Below are 18,919 nucleotides of genomic sequence, written 5' to 3'. Positions count from 1 at the left end.
TTCTCCCTGCCTGCAGCGTCCACAGGGGTGTTTTATGAGGCAGGATTTGTGCAGCGTTACTTGTAGGCTGTTAAAGAGCTTCACCCCAGAGACAGCTGCATCTCAGCACCGGGCAAGGGAACCCTGTATAAACAGCCCCCATGCCCCACCCCAGAGACAGCTGCATCTTAGCACCGGGCAAGGGAACCCTGTATAAACAGCCCCCATGCCCCACCCCAGAGGCAGCTGCATCATCTCCACCCAGGAGTCCTTTGGAGCAGAGCCAGCCTGGTGCCTCCTGACGCTAGGCCAGCGCCGCCCATCCCATCAGGCCGCGGCCGGGTGGGTGCTGACGGGCTGGGACGGCCAGGTGGGGGCGCCCCACACACCAAAGCAGGAGCTGGCGGGGCTGAGTTTCCATCACTTTATTTTGCAAAAATAGAAAAGTCCCCTCTGCGAGAGCTGGGCAACAAGGGGGTGAGCAATGGGAAAGGGGCTTTTCTTTTAAAATACCATGTAAAGCTTGGCTGTAAACATGACCGAGGGGAGTGGGGGGGTGCAAAGCCCCCCTCCCAGATCCCCCCTGTAACAGGGTCCTTGGCTTTGGTTTAAGGTCTGGGGTATTTCTTTTTGGCAGCTCAACAGGATCAGGGAGCAGCAGAGATTTGGGGGAGGGGGGATGGGGCTGTGTCTCATGCCAGGGCGGGACCCCTGGGGCTCCCCCTGCCCCACTCTCTGTTGGGGTAGGGGGCAATTGGGTCCATTTCCCAGGATGAAGATAGGCCAATAAATAACACAGGGAAAGTGCTGCCAGGCTGGGAGCTGTAGAGGCTGCAGGGGTCAGCACGTGGCTACAGCTCACCCTGCCCCTGCAGGCCCCCCCACCCCCGGCCAGGCTCACAGGCATGGGACACCTGGCAAAGGTGGCAAAGTCTGGGCACCTCCTTTGCCCCCCCCCCCCATGCTACGAGGCCAACCCCTCCCCCCACGATGCAGAACCTGCTTGTGAGGGTGACAGTGGCCCCTGCTGCAGGAGTCTGGAACTGCAGCCCCAGGACCAACAGGGGCCTTAGGAGAGGGCGATTCCCCCGCCCCATCTTGTAGTGTAACAGATCAGCGACCCTGCAGGGCTCCTTCCCCTACAGCTGGGGGGTGCTGAGGGGAGGGGGGAGCCTACAGGGGCTGTGTGCATTGGGTGGGGAGGGCGGATTCAACCGCCACCGCTTCCCCCCCCCCCGCCCCCGCCCAGCTGGGGGACGACTCTGAATGGGTGTGTGTGGGTGACAATATTTTCTCCAGGGCAAGGATTGGAGTGGAGGTTTTGGGGGACAACACTGGCCCTAGGGGGGATTATAGGGGGAGTCAGGGTAGAGGTGCTATCTACTTTGGTCCATAGGGGGTGCTGTAGAGCAGTTGGGGCCCAAAGCGGCTGGGGATGATGTGCAAAGGGCCCCCCCCCAGTGCTGCCCCCTGGGGCCGCGTTCCAGGCTGCTGTGCAAAGGGTTAGGGTGCTCCCCTCACCCCCGGCAGGGAGCAGGGTCCCAGCTGGCAGTGCCCGATGGCGCCCATTTCCGAGGGGCATGGGGGGGGGGGGATGTTCCCCATGGATACATCATAAAGCAGCCTTGTTGGGGGAGGGGGGGTTGAGTCCCTGGGAAGGTGGCAGCTCCCTGTCCCCATGTGACCCCACCAGCTCCTGCCCTCCAATCCCTGCCCCCATGCCCCCCCCCCATCTTTGGTCTCTAGTGTTGTGTTCCCAAAATCATCAGCACCAAGGGGTGAGGCTGGGGAGGGGGATTGTGGGGGCGGGGTCAGGATTGAAGGGGAAGGTTAGGGGGAAATGGGTTAGTCAGGCTATGGGAAGCCATGTGGGGGGTTATGGGTAGGGAATCAGAAGTGGGGGAATCACAGGGGCAGGGTTGGAACTGGAGGTTATGGGGGGGTGGGGAGTCAAGAGCAAAAGACGCCCCAACTATAGCAAACCTGAACAGCATCAAAAGCAAAACCAGATACAGCCCTACAGCCCCGGCCCCCTGCCTCTGGGGCCCCCCCCATCCCAGCAGAGCCCCCAGGAGACGGGACAGTGACCCCTCATCCCCCACCGCCAAGGAGTGATCCCAAACCATTAGCACGTTATACAACAAAGACATAAAATAAAATAAACCTCCCAAACTTGGACCTCGCCGCCCCCCTCTGAGATCCGCGTCCCCCGAAACCTGCAGGACACTGGGTGACGGGCAGCATCCATGCTGGGGCAAAGTCCCCCACGCCCCCCCAGCTCAGCCTCCTTTCCCAACACGCCCAGGTGTTCTGGGCTTTCCACGGGCTGGCAGGGGCTGTTCCGACCCCCGCCTGTTCCCCAGCAATCCGCCGCTTCAGAGATCTGCATCAGTTGTCCCGGATGCCTGGGTTCCAGCGGGGAACGTCCGTTTAGGAGGCAGGGTCTTGACTGATCATGAGTCAGGAATCTGGAGGCAGCATCGTTGGGGATGCAGAGTGGGGGGGCGACACCCCGACATCCCAGCCCAGGCTCACTTCCAAGTCTCTCTCTCTGGCTCCAGGGCGCCCCCCGCCGGACGGGCAATTGCAGTGCTGGGACAGAGTGGGGGGCTCTGCTGAACCCCTCTCGGTCCATTTCCAGGGATCTGCCCCCCACCCCAGGCAGGCAGCTCCCTGGCCCGGCCTTGCCCCCACTAGATTTTTGGCTTGGAGTCAGACTTTGGAAAACAAAAAAGCTTGGGGGGGGGGGAAAGAGAGGCTCCAGACTGCCCCCCCCTCCCGAGAGAAGGTTAAGGCAAGAGCTACACCTCTGAGGCAGCACACAGACAATCTCCATTAGCTGCCCCCCAGCCCATGCCTGCCCCCCCCAGCAATGGAGGGCAGATTGAAGGCAGCTTTGGCTTGTTCGAACCAGCTGGGTGTTGGACAGGGGGTGGGGTGCCTGAGGATGGGGCTTCTCCCAGTCCCCACCCCCCACTCCCCAGGGTGCTAGGGGGTCTCCTCAGGGCTCTTGCTCTCGGCAGGGCTCTCCTCAGAGCTGGGGGGCTCTGCCGATGGGGGCGGCTGCGACGAGTCATCCTCAAACATTTCGGGGTTTTCCAGCATCTCCCGGATGAGGGGGGGCATGGGGCCAGGGATCTCCATCTTCAGGGTGATGGCTCGCTCCGCACCTGCGACGGGGGTGGGGAGAAGAAAGGAGCAGTGAGCCGGCACTGCAGGAGGCTGTGAGCTTCCCCGCAGCAATGCCCTGTCAGTACCAGGTGGGAGACGGGTGCTGTGAGCTTCCCCGCAGCAGTGCCCTGTCAGTACCAGGTGGGAGACGGGTGCTGGGAGCTTCCCCCCAGCAGTGCCCTGTCAGTACCAGGTGGGAGACGGGTGCTGGGAGCTTCCCCCCAGCAGTGCCCTATCAGTACCCCAAGGACACTGGTGCCATAAGCCTCCACCCCAGCAGCGTCAGGAAGCACCAGCGCTGTGAGCTTCCTCCCCAGCAGTGCCCAGCGGACAGCCCGCACCTTTGGTGCTGATGCCTCGCAGATCGGTGATTTTCATCAGCATGCGGGGGAACATGTATGGCTTGCTGGGTCTGCGACGGCGGGCGTAGATTTTCAACGCTTCCAGCAACGGCTCCTGTAGCTTGTCCACCTTCTCTGGCTCCTCCAGGTCCATCCGATCTGTGGGGCACACACACGTTGGTTGTCACATCCCCATACCCAGCCCCCTCAAACCCCCATGGCCAGCACTCCCACAGCGCCCTCTGCTGGGAGAGGCCTGGCTGATGTAGCCGGGAGCTCCTCCCATGGCCAGTGCTCTTGCCCCACCCCTACAGCGCCCCCTGCTGGAGAGGCCAGGGCTGCAGCAGCTGTGATGGCGTCAGTGTGCCCAGCACCCCTGGTACCTCCGCAGATGAGGCAGATGGCACTGAGCAGCCCCGTCTCGGTGTCATCCATCTCCAGGGGTAGCAGTTGCCCCGCGAAGGCGAACACCAGGTCAGTGAGGGGCCCGAAGCCGGCGTTGTGCATCTGGGTGCGGTTCAGGGTCAGCCCGTCCGAGAAGGTCATGGTGTCCTGCTCTGGTGTGTAGCGCGTACAGATCCGCAGCATCTGCCAGGGATGGGATGTGGGGTGAGCGCCGGGACCCACTGGGCCAGCTCCTCCCCACACAGTGGGCAAAGCCTGTTGAGCCCTGGGCTGGGCAGGGGCCCAGGGTCTCACCAAGCCATGGGCCAAGGAAGAAGAGACTCTAGGCAGCTGAGTCCCCCACTAAACCTCCAGGCTGCTCCTCACCAGGATGTCCAGGCAGGCCGCCTTGAGCAGGGTGATCTGGTCGGCGATGCTGAGGGTGGTGAAACCCGGCAGGCGCTTGGCAAACTCCACGATCTTGATGATGCACTTGGTGGCCAGTTCGCTGAACTTGTCCCATAGCCCCAGGTCCAGCTGAACCCGGTGATCGGCGCTGGAGTTCTGGGGGAGGGAATGGGGGAGAGGGGTTAATGCTGCACCACAGGGCCTAGGTGGGGATCGTCTCCTACCCTCTGCAACTAAGAGCCAGAGGGTGACCTGCGGCTGCTGGGAGATTACCCAGCCGGGGCCAGGCACGGAACCTGGCACCCTGACCTCCTCTCCCTGCCAGGGCCAGGCCTGGAACTAGGCACCCCGACCCTTTCTCTGCGCTGGGCCAGGTATGGATCCTGGGTGCCCAAACCCACTCTTCCCGTCAGGGCCAGGCACGGAACCAGGCACCCCGACCTCCTCTCCCAGCTGGGGCCAGGCATGAAACCTGGGCACCCCAACCCTCTCTCCTCGCTGGGCCAGGCATGAAACCGGGCGCCCCAACCCCTTCTCCCAGCTGGGGCCGGGCACGGAACTAGGCACCCTGTCCCCGTTCTCACTGGGCTAGGCACGGAACCGGGCACCCCGACCCCTTCTTCCAGCCGGGGCCGGAACTGGCCACCCTGACCCCTTGTCCTCACTGGGCTGGGCACGGAACCTGGATGCCCCGACCCTCTCTCCTTGCTGGGCCAGGCATGGAACCGGGTGCCCTGACCCCCGCTCCTCACTGGGCTGGGCATGGCATCTGGGTGCCCCACTCCCGTCTCCACGTCAGAGCCAGGCACAGAACCTGGGTCTGTAAGGGGCACCAGTGCCACCTGGTGGCCATTGTGCAGAATCCCGGCTCTGCATTCCCTGGGGATTGCGCACTCAGGGGCGCCGAGCAGCCTGGCTGAGAACAGCTCCCCCTTGTGACAGCAGTGGGCAGCCCGGGGTGGTAAAAGGCGGCTCTGTCATTCCCACAGGCTGAGCCCTGGGGCTCGGGGTGCAGGGACCCGGAGGCACATTCCAATGACGGAAGCAGGGAAGGCAGAAGGGGGTTCCCAGGTGAGCTAGGGGAGACGGGCAGTGCCATGTGCAGGGGGCTCACCGTGGTGTATTTGCCCAGCTGGCACAGCGAGGGGAAGGTCTCCTGGTGGGCCTTGCTGACTTTCTGGATCAACTCCTCCAGCTCGGGAGTCATTTCGTAGCTGTCCACCACCACCTCCTCCTTCACATCCTTCTTCTTCTTGTTCCTGTCGTTCCGCACGGCTGCCGGAGAGGGGGTGGGGGTGAGGACACGGCCCCGAGCGACCAGCCCTGACCCTGGCTCAGAGTCCGTAGCTGGGAGCGCGTGTGGGAGCCACACGGTCAGGGGGGCATTTGGCCCTGGGGGTCTGAGTGTCCCAGCCCAAACACCTCCCACAGCTGGGACACTCCTCTTTAAAACAGAGATCACCAAATCAACCCGATGGGCCAGATCCCTGGCCAGTGTAAACTGGCGTGGTACCATTGACTTCGGTGGGGCTAGGCTGATCTGTAGGAGGTGGGGCTCTGGCCTGACCCCGATGGAGATACGCCCACCTACACCATAGGGGGATCTGACCCCACTGACTCCAACGCAGTGACGCCCATTTACACCCTACAGGGATCTGGCCCCACTGACTCCAACGCAGTGACGCCCATTTACACCCTACAGGGATCTGGCCCCACTGACTCCAACGCAGTGACGCCCATTTAAACCCTACGGGAATCTGGCCCCACTGACTCCAACGCAGTGATGCCCATTTACACCATATGGGGATCTGACCCCACTGACTCCAACGCAGTGACGCCCATTTACACCCTACGGGAATCTGGCCCCACTGACTCCAACGCAGTGACGCCCATTTACACCCTACAGGGATCTGGCCCCACTGACTCCAACGCAGTGATGCCCATTTACACCCTACAGGGATCTGGCCCCACTGACTCCAACGCAGTGACGCCCATTTACACCCTACAGGGATCTGACCCCACTGACTCCAACGCAGTGACGCCCATTTACATCATACAGGGATCTGGCCCCACTGACTCCAACGCAGTGACGCCCATTTACACCCTACAGGGATCTGGCCCCACTGACTCCAACGCAGTGACGCCCATTTACACCCTACGGGAATCTGGCCCCACTGACTCCAACGCAGTGATGCCCATTTACATCATACAGGGATCTGACCCCACTGACTCCAACGCAGTGACGCCCATTTACACCCTACAGGGATCTGGCCCCACTGACTCCAATGCAGTGACGCCCATTTACATCATACGGGGATCTGACCCCACTGACTCCAACGCAGTGATGCCCATTTACATCATACAGGGATCTGACCCCACTGACTCCAACCCAGCGACACCCATTTACACCCTACGGGAATCTGACCCCACTGACTCCAACACAGTGACGCCCATTTACACCATACAGGGATCTGGCCCCACTGACTCCAACGCAGTGACGCCCATTTACACCCTACAGGGATCTGGCCCCACTGACTCCAATGCAGTGACGCCCATTTACACCCTACGGGAATCTGGCCCCACTGACTCCAACGCAGTGATGCCCATTTACATCATACAGGGATCTGACCCCACTGACTCCAACACAGTGATGCCCATTTACACCCTACAGGGATCTGACCCCACTGACTCCAACCCAGCGACACCCATTTACATCATACGGGGATCTGACCCCACTGACTCCAACGCAGTGATGCCCATTTACATCATACAGGGATCTGACCCCACTGACTCCAACCCAGCGACGCCCATTTACACCCTACGGGAATCTGACCCCACTGACTCCAACACAGTGACGCCCATTTACACCATACAGGGATCTGGCCCCACTGACTGCAACCCAGCAACGCCCATTTACACCATACAGGGATCTGGCCCCACTGACTGCAACCCAGCGACACTGATCTACCCTGGCTGGGGCTGGAAGGGCCACATGACTAGGAAGCTGCTATTGATGCCAGTCGGATCACACGCTTTGGGCGTTCCTTCTCAGCCTGGCTGTTCTGAAGCAGTGTGGGCTAGTGGTGGGAGCAGCAGCTGTGCCCGCAGGAGACCTGGGTTCTATTCCCAGCTCTGTTGGTTGACCATGAGCGACTCACTGCTGTCTATATGCCTCAGTTTCCCCAAGTGCTCTATTTAGACAGTGCACCCCGTGAGACGGGGGTATTTTTTGCATTGCCATGGTGAGGGAGCATTTGGTGCATGTCCCAGTTCCTGGGCAGGGGGAAGCGAATCCTGTCTCTGCAGAGGGAAACATTCCCCCTGCCCCGGGGCCAACCTTGGTAACCCAGGTTTATACACTCTGGCGCTCTATCCCCTTTCCCAGCAGTTAATGCGCACGATCGGCATGGGGATGGCCCAGCAAGCATCTGCCCACAGCAACCTGCCAGCCCCCTCCCCTAGCGATGGGTGCCCCTTGAGGCTCATTTTCATACGTGGCCCTGGGGGCAGCCAGCGAGACGATGGGCATGCAGGGGGCGGCAAGGGAAGGGCCAGTAGGAGCTGGTCTGGGTGTCACCTCCTCCGAGCCAGGCTGCAGTGGGCTGGTGTCCCCATGCTCCCACTGCAGCTTCTACACCCCTCGCCCATCCTGACCCACGGAGGCGGTTCGGCCAGTCCAGCTGGCCCCTGCCCACCGCGGTTCCCAGCCACCCTCCCCGCCTTCGCTTGGGAAACACCGAGGCTTGTGCTCAGCCCAAGGAAAACAGGAAGCAGCGGACAGGGAGGCCAGATAAAGCGGGGGGGGGGGGGGCGAGGAGAGTGGGGGGTACTCGGATAAATGGGAGTGGGGGATGACATGGCATTGCCCCAGGCTCTCCCCCTTTGCCCACAGCATATGCCCAGGGATCCCATCACGCCAAAGCCTGCTGGCTGCTGGCTCGTGATAGCTGCCCCCCCTTAGGCCTGCCCGGCACCCCAATAGCCCCTGTCTTCACAGTGCCCCAGCTGGCTAGACCCCTGGGGCATGTGTCCTGGGGGGGAGGCTGGAACCTGATTGGCCATCCAGCTTCTAACACTGGCAACTGGCAGCCCAGTCTGATTGGCTACCCGGCTTCTAATGTGGGTTAAGAACCAATGGAAATGGATTCTGGTTGGCTGTCCGGCTTTGACCATGTCAGGGGTTCTCATACTGGGGGTCAGGACCCCGCAAGGGGTCGCGAGGTTATTACACGGGGGGGGGGTGTCATGAGCTGACAGCCTCCACCCCAAACCCCACTTTGCCTCCAGCATTTATAATGGCGTTAAATACATAACCAAGTGTTTTTAATGTATAAGGGGGGGTCGCACACGCTGCGTGAAAGGGGTCGCCAGTACAAAAGTCTGAGACCACGTGCAGGCGCCCAGCACCAATGGATTCTGACTGGCCACACTGCTTAGCACACGGGGCAGTGCCTGACGTGGCTCACCGGATTGGCTGCCCGGTATCTCCTGTGAAGGATGGGGCTTCCCGGCTCTCCCTCTGCCCCACTCCGGCCGCCCCAGCCCCGCTCCCCGGGGAGCCCTCCTGCTGCACCTGTCCAGGCGGGCCCCTTGCAAAGTACTTTGAGCCCTGACCCGTCCTGGCTTGGCCTCCTGGTGGCAGGGGGACGGTAGGAGATGAACTAGGCTTCAGCCAGAGGGATAGAGACAGCCCCATGCCTGGGGGTTGGGGGGGGGGGGGGGGGTCAGTTCATCCCTGCCATCCCCAAACCAGGGCACCAGCAGTCCTGGGGCCCAGCGAGCCCAGCAGGGTCCCCCGCCCCCCCAGGTCCCAGCATTCCCGTTGCGTGTACATTCTCCCGGCCCGCCCTGTGGCCGCACATTTCCAGGCTGCACTTCCGGCTCACCCCAGCACGGAGCGCCAGGGGGAATCTGGCAACAGGATACGCGAGCCGGCAGGATATCCACTTATAGCCTCGGCCAGCACAATGCCGGCAGGGAGGGGCTGCCAGCAGAGCTCACCCCCCCCCCCCAGACACCCCACTGCCTTGGGGATCCAGCCCCATCCCCCCAGATGCACAACAACCTGGGCTGCCATGGCATGGGGCCGGGGGGGAGCTGCTCAGCCCCCCCACCCTATCTACTGGCACCTTCAGCCCATCGAAAGCCAGGGTGACGCATGGAGGCCGGGTGTGGGGGGGGTTGTTTGAAGAATCAGGTGAGACAGCCGAAGCTTAGCAGGCGTGTGGAGTGGGGGGTAGCAGGGAAGGGCAGTTCAGAGAGGCAGCAGGTCCCCCAGATCCGGGACCTGTGCCAGTCTTCCCATGCAGTGCTGTTCACATGCCCACCAGCTGTCAGGAGGGCAAGGGGGGCAGCCCCTTGATCTCTTTTCGGGGGCGGAGGGGGGGGCGTCCTGCAGCCCATTCAGTTCTAGCTGGGCCAGCGCTGGGGGAGTGGGAGGGATGCCAAGGATACCCGCCCCTGCCCAATCCTGGCCCAGTTCCCACAGACCACCCATTTCCGGTCGCCTTCAAGACATCTCGCCCTCACCCGCCCCAAAAAACCCTCCGCCCTTAAAGCGACAGGGGCCTGGAAATCAATGGCCAGGGCTGAGACAGACATTCCTAATTACGGGCTCTTAAAGAGACAGTGATTAATGGGGGCCCCACCCCGGCCGGCTCGTGAGGACATGCCTTAGCAGTCGGGAGTAAAAGCAACAGCCGCCAAGAGGCACTCTGTCTCCAGATGGACCATCCGGCTGACAGCACTCTTAAAGGGGCAGCCGCCCTCTTCCAAGCCTTCCGCCAACTCCCGCGTGACTCAGCAAAGCGGGCGGGGGGAGGGGGTGTGGGTACGAGAGATCACCACCATGGGGGCACGGTTACGGTGGCACCTGTGAACCATGGCTCCAAGTGCTGGGCCTCAAAGCCCACTTTGCCAAGGGGCCAGAACCAAGGATTTGAATCCCGGTGAGATTCGGATCCACTTCTGGCCCGTGTCCTGTTCCCACCTGGTTCTGGCTACCCTGGCCCGGCCAGCCCAAGAACTACCCGTATCGGAAGCATGTCCTAGCGTGGCCTTGCCATGGGTGCCAGACTTCCATGAGACAGGCCTCAAACCAGAGCCTGGATCCAAACTCCCACCCCCCCCGGCCACAGACCTGAACTGGGCCAAACTCGAACCCTGGATCCAAATGATCCGAAGCCAGGCCTGGATGCCATGCTCTAGCCCCGTCACAGTCCGGCCCCATCTGTGCCAGCTGGGCAAAGATCTCGGGCAAAGCTCTCACCAAACACTATGGGGCTCATGGAGGGGCCCCTGCTCTCTCACCTCTAGTGCCAGTGACTTTCCAGTCTTGGGGCACAGCAGTGCCATGGGGCAGGGCCCTGGGCAACACAAGAGCATGCAGGAGTAGAGGGCTCGGGGGGAGGGGAACAGGTGCATGTGGGCCAGTCTCTCTGCATGGGGCCATGCCCCTGTTGGATCCAACCTTCCATCTGATCCCGCTGCAGGTGGATTCCTCCCCCACCTCCCAGCCGCCCATGGCTGTTGCCCCCACCCTCCTGCTGCTCCCTGGCTCCTCACCTTCTTTGGACATGCCGACTTCAAAGCACTTCTGGAGCCGACAGTACTGGCAGCGGTTGCGGGTCACCTTGTTGATCTGACAGTTCTTGTCGCGGTGGCAGGTGTATACCATGTTCTTCTGGATGCTTCGGCGAAAGAATCCCTGAAGGTGGTGGGGGGGAGACAGGGACATGCAGGTCATGGGGAGTGGGGTTCAGAGGTAAGGATGTGGTGGGGGGAGAAGAGGCAGGGAAGGGGTTACCCCATGTGCCCTACAGCTCCAAGCAGGTGCCTTGGCAAAGCTGCACCCCCAAACGCAAACAGAACCCCCCGGACTGGCCTGCTGGAGCACCAGTCGCTGCAGCAGCTAAGAGCAATGGCCCCTCCAGCCCGGTGCTCCGGCTCTGACACTCTCAACCCCCTTCTCACAGGCAATCATGGACTGATCCCTCCTGACCCCTGGCTTTTAGGAGCTGGCTTGTGCTGTCAACAGGAGAATGTGTAGGCCTTCTGGCTGGGATCTGCAAAGGGAGTGGGGTGCCCAAATGCAGTGCGCCCAACCCCCTGGGCCCCTTTGCACATCCTAGCCTTCCATGCAATTCACTATTCATGTAATTGGTTTTTCATAGAACCATAGACTATCAGGGTTGGAAGGGACAGCAGGAGGTCGTCTAGTCCAAACCCCTGTTCAAAGCAGGACCAATCCCCCAAATCCCTAAATGGCCCCCTCAACGACTGAACTCAAGACCCTGGGTTTAGCAGGCCAATGCTCAACCACTGAGCTATCCCTCCCCGCCCTTGCCTTTCTCTAAATCCTATAGAATCGTAGAGATGCAGGGCCAGAAGGGACCTCGAGAGGTCACCCAGTCCCTCTCCCTGCACTGAGGGAGCACATATATCTAGGCCATCCCTGACAGATCCTATTGCAAAGAACATCCAGTGGTGGTGAGTTCCACAGGGTCATCATTTTCAAAATGCTCTTCCCTGGGATCAGTTTTAAATGGGTCAAGTGTCCCCCTCGGCCTTCACGCCCCACAAATTGTCTCTATCCTGGTCATTCTTTTAGGGCTTGTCTACATGGGGAAATGGACTGAAATAATAATGACACCTAGCTTGTTTCATCAGCAAATCTCAAAGCACTTTAAAAAGGGGGTACCTATCACTAGCCCCATTTTACAGGTGTGGAAAGTGAGACACAAAGAGAGGCAGTGACTGGTCAGGTCACCCAACAGAGCCAGGCCTAGAATCCAGGGGTCCCAAGCCCTCGCCCAGCGCTCAGGCCCTCAGACTGTGCTGCTATTCCAGAACAGTGACCCACTGGACACTCGATTTTGGACTAAAAGCCACTTTTCCTGCAAAATAATGACTGCACTTCCAAAACTTTGTTCCTCTCTGTTTGCACTGTGAGCCCTTTGGGGCAGGGACTGTCCCTGGCACAATGGAGCCCTGATCTCAACTGGGTTCTCTGCAGCGCCTGGCACAATGGGCCCTTGATCTCAGCTGGGGTCTGTGCAGCGCCCTGCACAACGGGGCCCCAATCTCAGCTGGGAGGGGTGCCCAACGGAGAGCCAGGCTCCAGAGGGGCAAAGCAAGGAGCTGGCTGAGCCCCAAGCCGTGCGGCGGGCCCCAAGGGGGGGGTCCCCGTTACCTTGCAGCCTTCGCAGGAGCTGACGCCGTAGTGGTAGCCAGAGGACTTATCGTTGCAGACAAAGCAGGGCTTGTAGACGCGGGGGGGGCGGGGGTGGTGAGGGCGAGCTCGGCACCATCTCCTCCGAACTCGTGCTCTGGGTCTCCACGGCTGATGAGAGAGGGAATGGCAGGGGCATCAGGAGCCAGCGTCCGGGTAAATTCCAAGGGCCGCAAGACCCAGGCGATCAGGGATGGCCCTGACAGCGTGGGGGAGGGGGGGTTGGTAAACCCCCCTCCCCCCCCAACTTCTGACAGGAACCTTCTCTGAGTGCTGGTGCTGGGGGCTTCCCATCATGGGGGTTTCCTGGGGGGTGGGGGGGAGGGTCAGGAGGGGCCCCAAGGAACATGCTTCTGTGGGATCCCTCCAGCCTGGGGCAGCCAAGGCCACTTGCTAGGTATTTGGCACTGGCCAAAATAACCAGAGGGGAACAGGGAAGGGAGGGGGAATCAAATCCCTCCACAACCTGTCCCAATGCCACAGCGAGCCCCCCAATCCTCTGTCCTGCTCCGCGAGGCCAGAGCCAGCCCCCATATCTGCTGCTCTCCCCCCAGGCCAGAGGCATCCTCCCATCCCCCTGCTCTCCCCCTTGCCAGAACCAGCCCCCACAATCTCTCTGCTCCCTGCAGGCCAGAGCGAGGCCCCCATCCCCTTGCCCTCCACCCCAGGCCAGAGCCAGACCCCCATTCCCCTGCCCGCCCCCGCCCCGAGCCAGCCAGGCGCCCCCAGGCCGGGCTGCAAACTGTTTTCAATTCTGTCTTTCAGCGCAGAGCGAATTTCCTGTAGCCGGGCTCTAAATGCCACATTCCAGTCCAAACAGGTTGGAATTGTTACCAGAGCCGTGTAACCTAATCCCCCTTCCCCCAGGCCCACGGCACGAGGAGGGGCGCAGGGGGATGGAGGGGGCACACCCATACCCCACGGGGACTGCGGGCTTATCCCTCCACAGAGGGCCGGGCATCGTGTGTCCCGCCTCTTGCCTTTCGGCTGTTTTATCCCCACCCTACCCCTTGGAAGGGCAGCTGAGTCCCAGAAACCCCATCAGCCCAGGTGGAGCCCCGCAATGGAACGGGGAGGGGGGAGCTGGGTGCTGCCTAGGTTTGGACAGTCTCCAAAGCATCAGCTTCCCCTGTTTGCAAAGCCAGGGGGCGGGGGGCCAGCATCCCACATTCATTTTTCTTAAAAAAGGAAAACAATAGCAACCCTACAACATTGGGCCTCTGAGCAGCCCTACAATAACAAACCAGCCAGTGCAGCCCAGAGAGTCTGAGCAACCCTACAATAACAAACCAGCGTGTGGAGTCCTATGCCCCTGAGCAGCTCTAAAATAAATCAGTGTGTACGGACTTGTGCAAAGAAGCAACCCTACAACAACACACTAGTACACCCAGCTCCAGCACTCACAAGAGACCCAACAATAACAAACCAGCATGGCAGAGTTTGCAACTTCCAAGCAATCTTTCTTCTCTCTGGGTTTTGGGGGGTGAGGGGGTTCTATAAAATTTAAGTTTAAGTTGCCAGGCCTTCAAGTTATATCAATAACCTTCCAAACACGACCACAAGCCACTGCCTGAGTCTGCAACCAGCCAGCCAAAAGCAGTAACTCAAACTGCTCCCTTTTGATGTGATGTTAACTCTGGAACTTAATGATGAAACAGACCGAGAAATACCACAGGTGCAAAGTTTCCAGGCAACTACCAGAGTTCAGCAGCATCCCACAGGATACCTGAAAACCAGGAACTTTCTAGGGGAGACATTTTAAACTGGTAGCATATTTCATTCACTGCTTTGCTCCTCTTGTGCAAATTGTGGCCTGAGTGGCCACTAGCCCCTATACAGTATGAGAGAGGAGCAGAGCTGTCCATGTGTGCAATGCTGCCCTCTACTGAACACAATCGGAACTGTCCAGCTGTGTGCCATAGGCCCTGTACTGTTAGCGGCTAAGGGGGGACGCTCCTGTAGCTCAAGCAGTAGAAGCCAGGGTTATACTAGAACAGGATTAGGTTCTTTCCCTGAGGCTGTAGCCTCTCCCTAAGGTCTTTAGTGGTAAATCAGGCTACAAGGTGAGCCCTCTAGAGAGGAAGGTTTTCCACTGGGCACTGTTCAGCCCACCCAGGAAAAGGGTGGGAATCGGGGAAGCAGCCACAAGCAACGGGACTGAGCCCAGAACACCTAGGTCCTGCTGCTGACCTGGTGTCCACACATCTTTCCAGTCTCATCCTGAAACGCTCAGAGATACACACCCCAGACATTTGCTTCTGGCTGAAAGATGGGACCCTCACCCACACCCCCTTCCCCAGGCTCCCTCCTCAGTACCCTGCCCCGTCAATGGGCACTACCCTACTTCCACTCTGCCCCCTCTCCAGCTGCCTTCCTTGGCTACAGCCCCCTGCTCAGATCCTTTCCCCCTCCCTGGATACCAGCTCCCCCTCTACCACCTGCCTAATTCCCCCTGCTCCCAGGATGCTGGCTCTGGCTCTTCCCCAGCTCCCCACCCAACACCCCAGACACGGCCCTTGCCCAGCGCTGGGAGCATACAGCCAGGCTAGAGACGGTGTAGGTGGCACATAGATGCCTGGGATCCTCTCTTCTATCGCCACCACCCACAGCAGGGTGCAGGCTCAAGGGGCACACCCTCGCTTGCCTCACTTCTCCCAGCCCCATTTAGTGCTGGCAGAAAGGCAGTGCTGCCCCCAAGCTGGGCCCTGCTCCGTGCTGGTCCCATGCAGGGCACAGATTGCATGGGCAGGGGGGCAGCATCCTCTGCCCGCCCTTGCTGCCCAACAACCGTTGCAAGCTCAGGCAGAAATCCTCAGCGGCCAGGAATCGGAGATGGCAAAGGGACACTCCAGCACCACCACTGCCACTGGCGACCCTGTGCAGTGCACACAGCACCTTGCACACCAGGGCCCCGATCGCAGCAGGGGCCTCTCGGCATGACTATAGCAGCGGTTATAATACTGGGGTGTGGATCTCAGGGCCTCGCTGATCAGCTTCCCAATGCGAGAGAAAGCAGTAGCACAGAGGACTAGGTAGTTTACTTAGTGCATCTTGCATACGGTCCCTTCGCCAGACCTGGAACAGAGGCGGTCACAAACGGCACACAGGCAGCCCCCTCTGTAATAAATCTGAACCCCAACCCCAAAGCCCAGTTCCCAGGGAGCAAGACTCCCTCAAGAATAATTAACCCTGGTTGGAGAGATTAGGGCAGGGAGCAAACCCGGCCACAGCTAAAGTTTACTAAGGAAGGGGGCCTAGATGGAGGGTTTCTATGGGCTCCTGGATGTCATGGTGGCGACCCCAGCCCCTCTAAATCCCACTTGCTCTCCTGCCCCCCCATGCATGTGCGCAGTTCACAGGGAATGACACATGGAGGCAGAAACATCAGCCCTCCCACATACACACAAACAATATTTCCATTGTGTGGAGCACTAGCCCCCAACACCACCCCAGTGCTGCCGTCCCTGGGCACCGCTGAGCCTGGCATAGCGCAGAGAGCAGACCCAACTGCAGGGTGTGGGGTTCTGCCTCTGCCATCTGTGGCCAGGGGGCAGCCCCCTTGCACCCTGGGTGCAAACTGTCTCTTGCTGCTTGCAACAGCTCTCTGGGAGATGCATGTCCATCCTCCAACAAACTAAACAATAGGGCGTCTCTTCCAAGGCAGAGCACTGCCCGCAGGCTAAGAACTAGCATGACTATGCAACAGCACCACCTGGTGACTTCCACCGTAACATAAATAAGAAACAGGCCTCAGTTTCACAGGCCATCCAAGCTGCCATCACTCGCTTCTCCACCAGGCTTCCTTTCTGCCCCAACTTCTGCCAAACAGAATTAGAGCCTCCAGCCAAAACCTCAGCTCTGAGCCCCCAAAGATCCACGGGGGTTCAGATCTAGGGGCAAAGCTGGCGGCTGGCCCCGCGGACTAGTTACCTGCAAGCACTCGGGGTCCCACACTCCATGCCCCTCTCCCGCACCCCTTGCACCCCAGATCTCACCCGGGGGAGCATCTAGCCTTTTGCTCTGGCTGATGCATGGGGGAGCTCCTGACTCCATGCATCCCTGTCCCTTCCCCCACAAGGGAGACAACCTCATCTCCATGACAGACAGGCCAAGTGGACGATTAGAGGCTCATGAATCTTAACCCTCTGCATTTTTTCCCTTCTTTACAATAAGACAATAGGGGATTTGAGACCTCTCCCTGTGCCTCCCCTCCCGCCTGGGAGATCAGCAGAGAGACAAAGGAGGGGAGGGTAAGGTGATTATATCTCAATTGCAGGCTCTTATTTACCTGAAAGTAACCCATAAACACACAGGGAGGCGCCTTTGAAAGGCACGGGAATGCTGTGTGTATCTCTACATCAGTGGAGTTGATTGTGAGTCTGCAAGAGAGTGTGTCTGTGTGGATTGTGTGGACTGTGTTTGTGTGGGTGCAGAAATGGGAGCGCATGTGTGCGCTTGATTGAGTGTGTATGCTCAGCCCCTGGTGAGTATGTTTGGCTTTAATTCTGGGGGCGCAGTCCCCGGTGAGCTCGTCTTGATTTGATTCTGGGTGTACACGCTCCCGGTGAGTGCTTACATGCATGTATCACCCACTTTATAGGAACATCTCAGGGCTGCTGCAGGACTCCTGCCCCTTGCTCCCTGCCGGGATAGGCTGCTCACCCCCTTTAGAGCTTCCTCTCCCCCACCAGCAGCCCCATCCCCCAGAGATCTGTCTCCATGGGACAGGGAAGGCCCCTCCCTTACCGGCATCTGACCCATGGGAGCCAACTGCCTAGACACCCAACCCGTGCAATATTCCAGAAGCCTCCCGCGGGCCCCTGGGGCAGGGACAGTGCTCAGCTGACCCCAGGAATTAGAGTGCTGGAGAGCAGATGCCTTGGGGTCCGGGTAGGGTTAGACAGCAGTCCCCAAGCTACATGGGGGGCAAAGGGAGTGGGGAAATCCGATGTGGACTGGATCTTGCCCCAGGGACCAATCCCACCCCATCACACTCAGCCCGAGGCCCATGCAGGACTGGGTGAGGCCCCCCCTTCCCCGCCCCTTCCCCTGGTCTTGCTATGGAGCCTGGGGTCTGAGAGCTGGGACTGCACTGGCCATGTGGCTCCAGTGGGTCCAAGGTTAAGCTGCAGACATGGGTCACCAACCCATGGATCAGAGCCCTCCTGCCCCCAGCTGCCATCTCTTGATAAGCATGCAAGAGCTGGGCGTGGGGCTGGGCTCCTAGTGATCATTACAGGCCCCAGCCCTTGAAGGGGCATGTGTGTGGAGGAGGCCTGGTCCCCCACCCCAGGCCTGGCTGTGGGCAAGAGAGAGGGCTGGTCCCCAGGGAGGGGGGGCACCCTTCTGGAAATCCAGCCTAGGAGCTCCCTAATCCCTTCCCCAGTACTGTCCCCCTGCATACCGGTCCCCCCAAAATACCATCCCCCCGACACAGCTCCCCTGGATATTGCTCCTCCCGGATATCACTCCTCAGTACCGCTCTCCTGCATACCAGTCCCCCCAAAATACTGTCCCCCAGCACAGCTCCCCCCAGATATCACCTCCCAGTACCACCCCCTGCATACCCGTTCCCCCCAAAATACCATCCCCCGACACAGCTCTGCTCCTCCCAGATACTTCCCCCCAGACACTGCTCTCAAAATAAACCCCTCCCTCAGCAGGCTTGGCAAAACCCAGCTCACCCATTTCATCAACAAGAACTGAGCCACAAAATTCCTGGCCTCCTGATTGCATTTTACAGCCTCCTTCCTTCCTGCCTGGAGCAGCAGAGTGGTGGGAGAGGGTGCGTGTGAGGCAGAAAGAAAGAAAGTGTGATGGAGAGAGAGAGGGATATATCTTTCCAACTGGTTGCTCGGGGGAGCCCTCCTAAATCAGGGTGATGCTCAAACCCCACAAACCACAGCCAGGGGCCCCCAACTGCCCTGTGGCTGCAGCCCCGAAGCCAGGCTGACAAGGCTCCAGCATCATTAGCAGAGATAAACCCGGAGCCCTGCAACAGGTGGGAGCAGAGGGGAGGAAATAAATCCAGTGTCAGGACAGTTCATGCTGTGCCCAGGGCCTCCCACCGCAGAGGAGAGGGGAAGAGCCGGGAGGGTCATAAATCCCCCCTGCACCGCCAGCCATCTGATGTTCTGCCCTGTGCCTTTCAGCACCGGACGAACAGACCCACACGTGTTCCCAGCCCTTGCTGGGGACCACTCTGCCTCCAAGCAGGTGGAATAGGGCTGCCAGCTCAGGGGCTAGAGATGTGGGGGCAGGATCCCCATTACTTGTGGGACTCCCAGTCCGCCAGACTCACAGCACCGAGAAGTAGCAGGTGGCTGCTGGGTTCTAATCCTGGGCTTGGGTGCGGAGTGTGGCCTAGTGGACTCCTGGATTCTAACCAAAGATCTTGGGGGAGAGC

General features: G+C 60.0%; 1 protein-coding gene across 1 annotated transcript in view; it reads right to left on the bottom strand.

The window, feature by feature from the left end:
• Positions 1 to 389: 389 nt before the first annotated feature.
• The window catches only part of RARG (retinoic acid receptor gamma), a 30,584-nt gene continuing 12,054 nt past the window's right edge, over positions 390 to 18,919 (bottom strand). Inside the window, 8 exon segments of the mRNA XM_048834769.2 lie at positions 390 to 3,149; positions 3,492 to 3,650; positions 3,875 to 4,079; positions 4,263 to 4,439; positions 5,398 to 5,558; positions 10,848 to 10,989; positions 12,475 to 12,561; positions 12,563 to 12,624. Of these exon segments, the coding sequence (XP_048690726.1) occupies positions 2,968 to 3,149; positions 3,492 to 3,650; positions 3,875 to 4,079; positions 4,263 to 4,439; positions 5,398 to 5,558; positions 10,848 to 10,989; positions 12,475 to 12,561; positions 12,563 to 12,624 (1,175 nt within the window). The 3' untranslated portion in view covers positions 390 to 2,967.

This window comes from Caretta caretta, chromosome 20, assembly GCF_965140235.1.
Source record: "Caretta caretta isolate rCarCar2 chromosome 20, rCarCar1.hap1, whole genome shotgun sequence".
Taxonomy (NCBI): domain Eukaryota; kingdom Metazoa; phylum Chordata; order Testudines; family Cheloniidae; genus Caretta; species Caretta caretta.
This window is presented reverse-complemented; position numbering and strand designations above follow the sequence as displayed.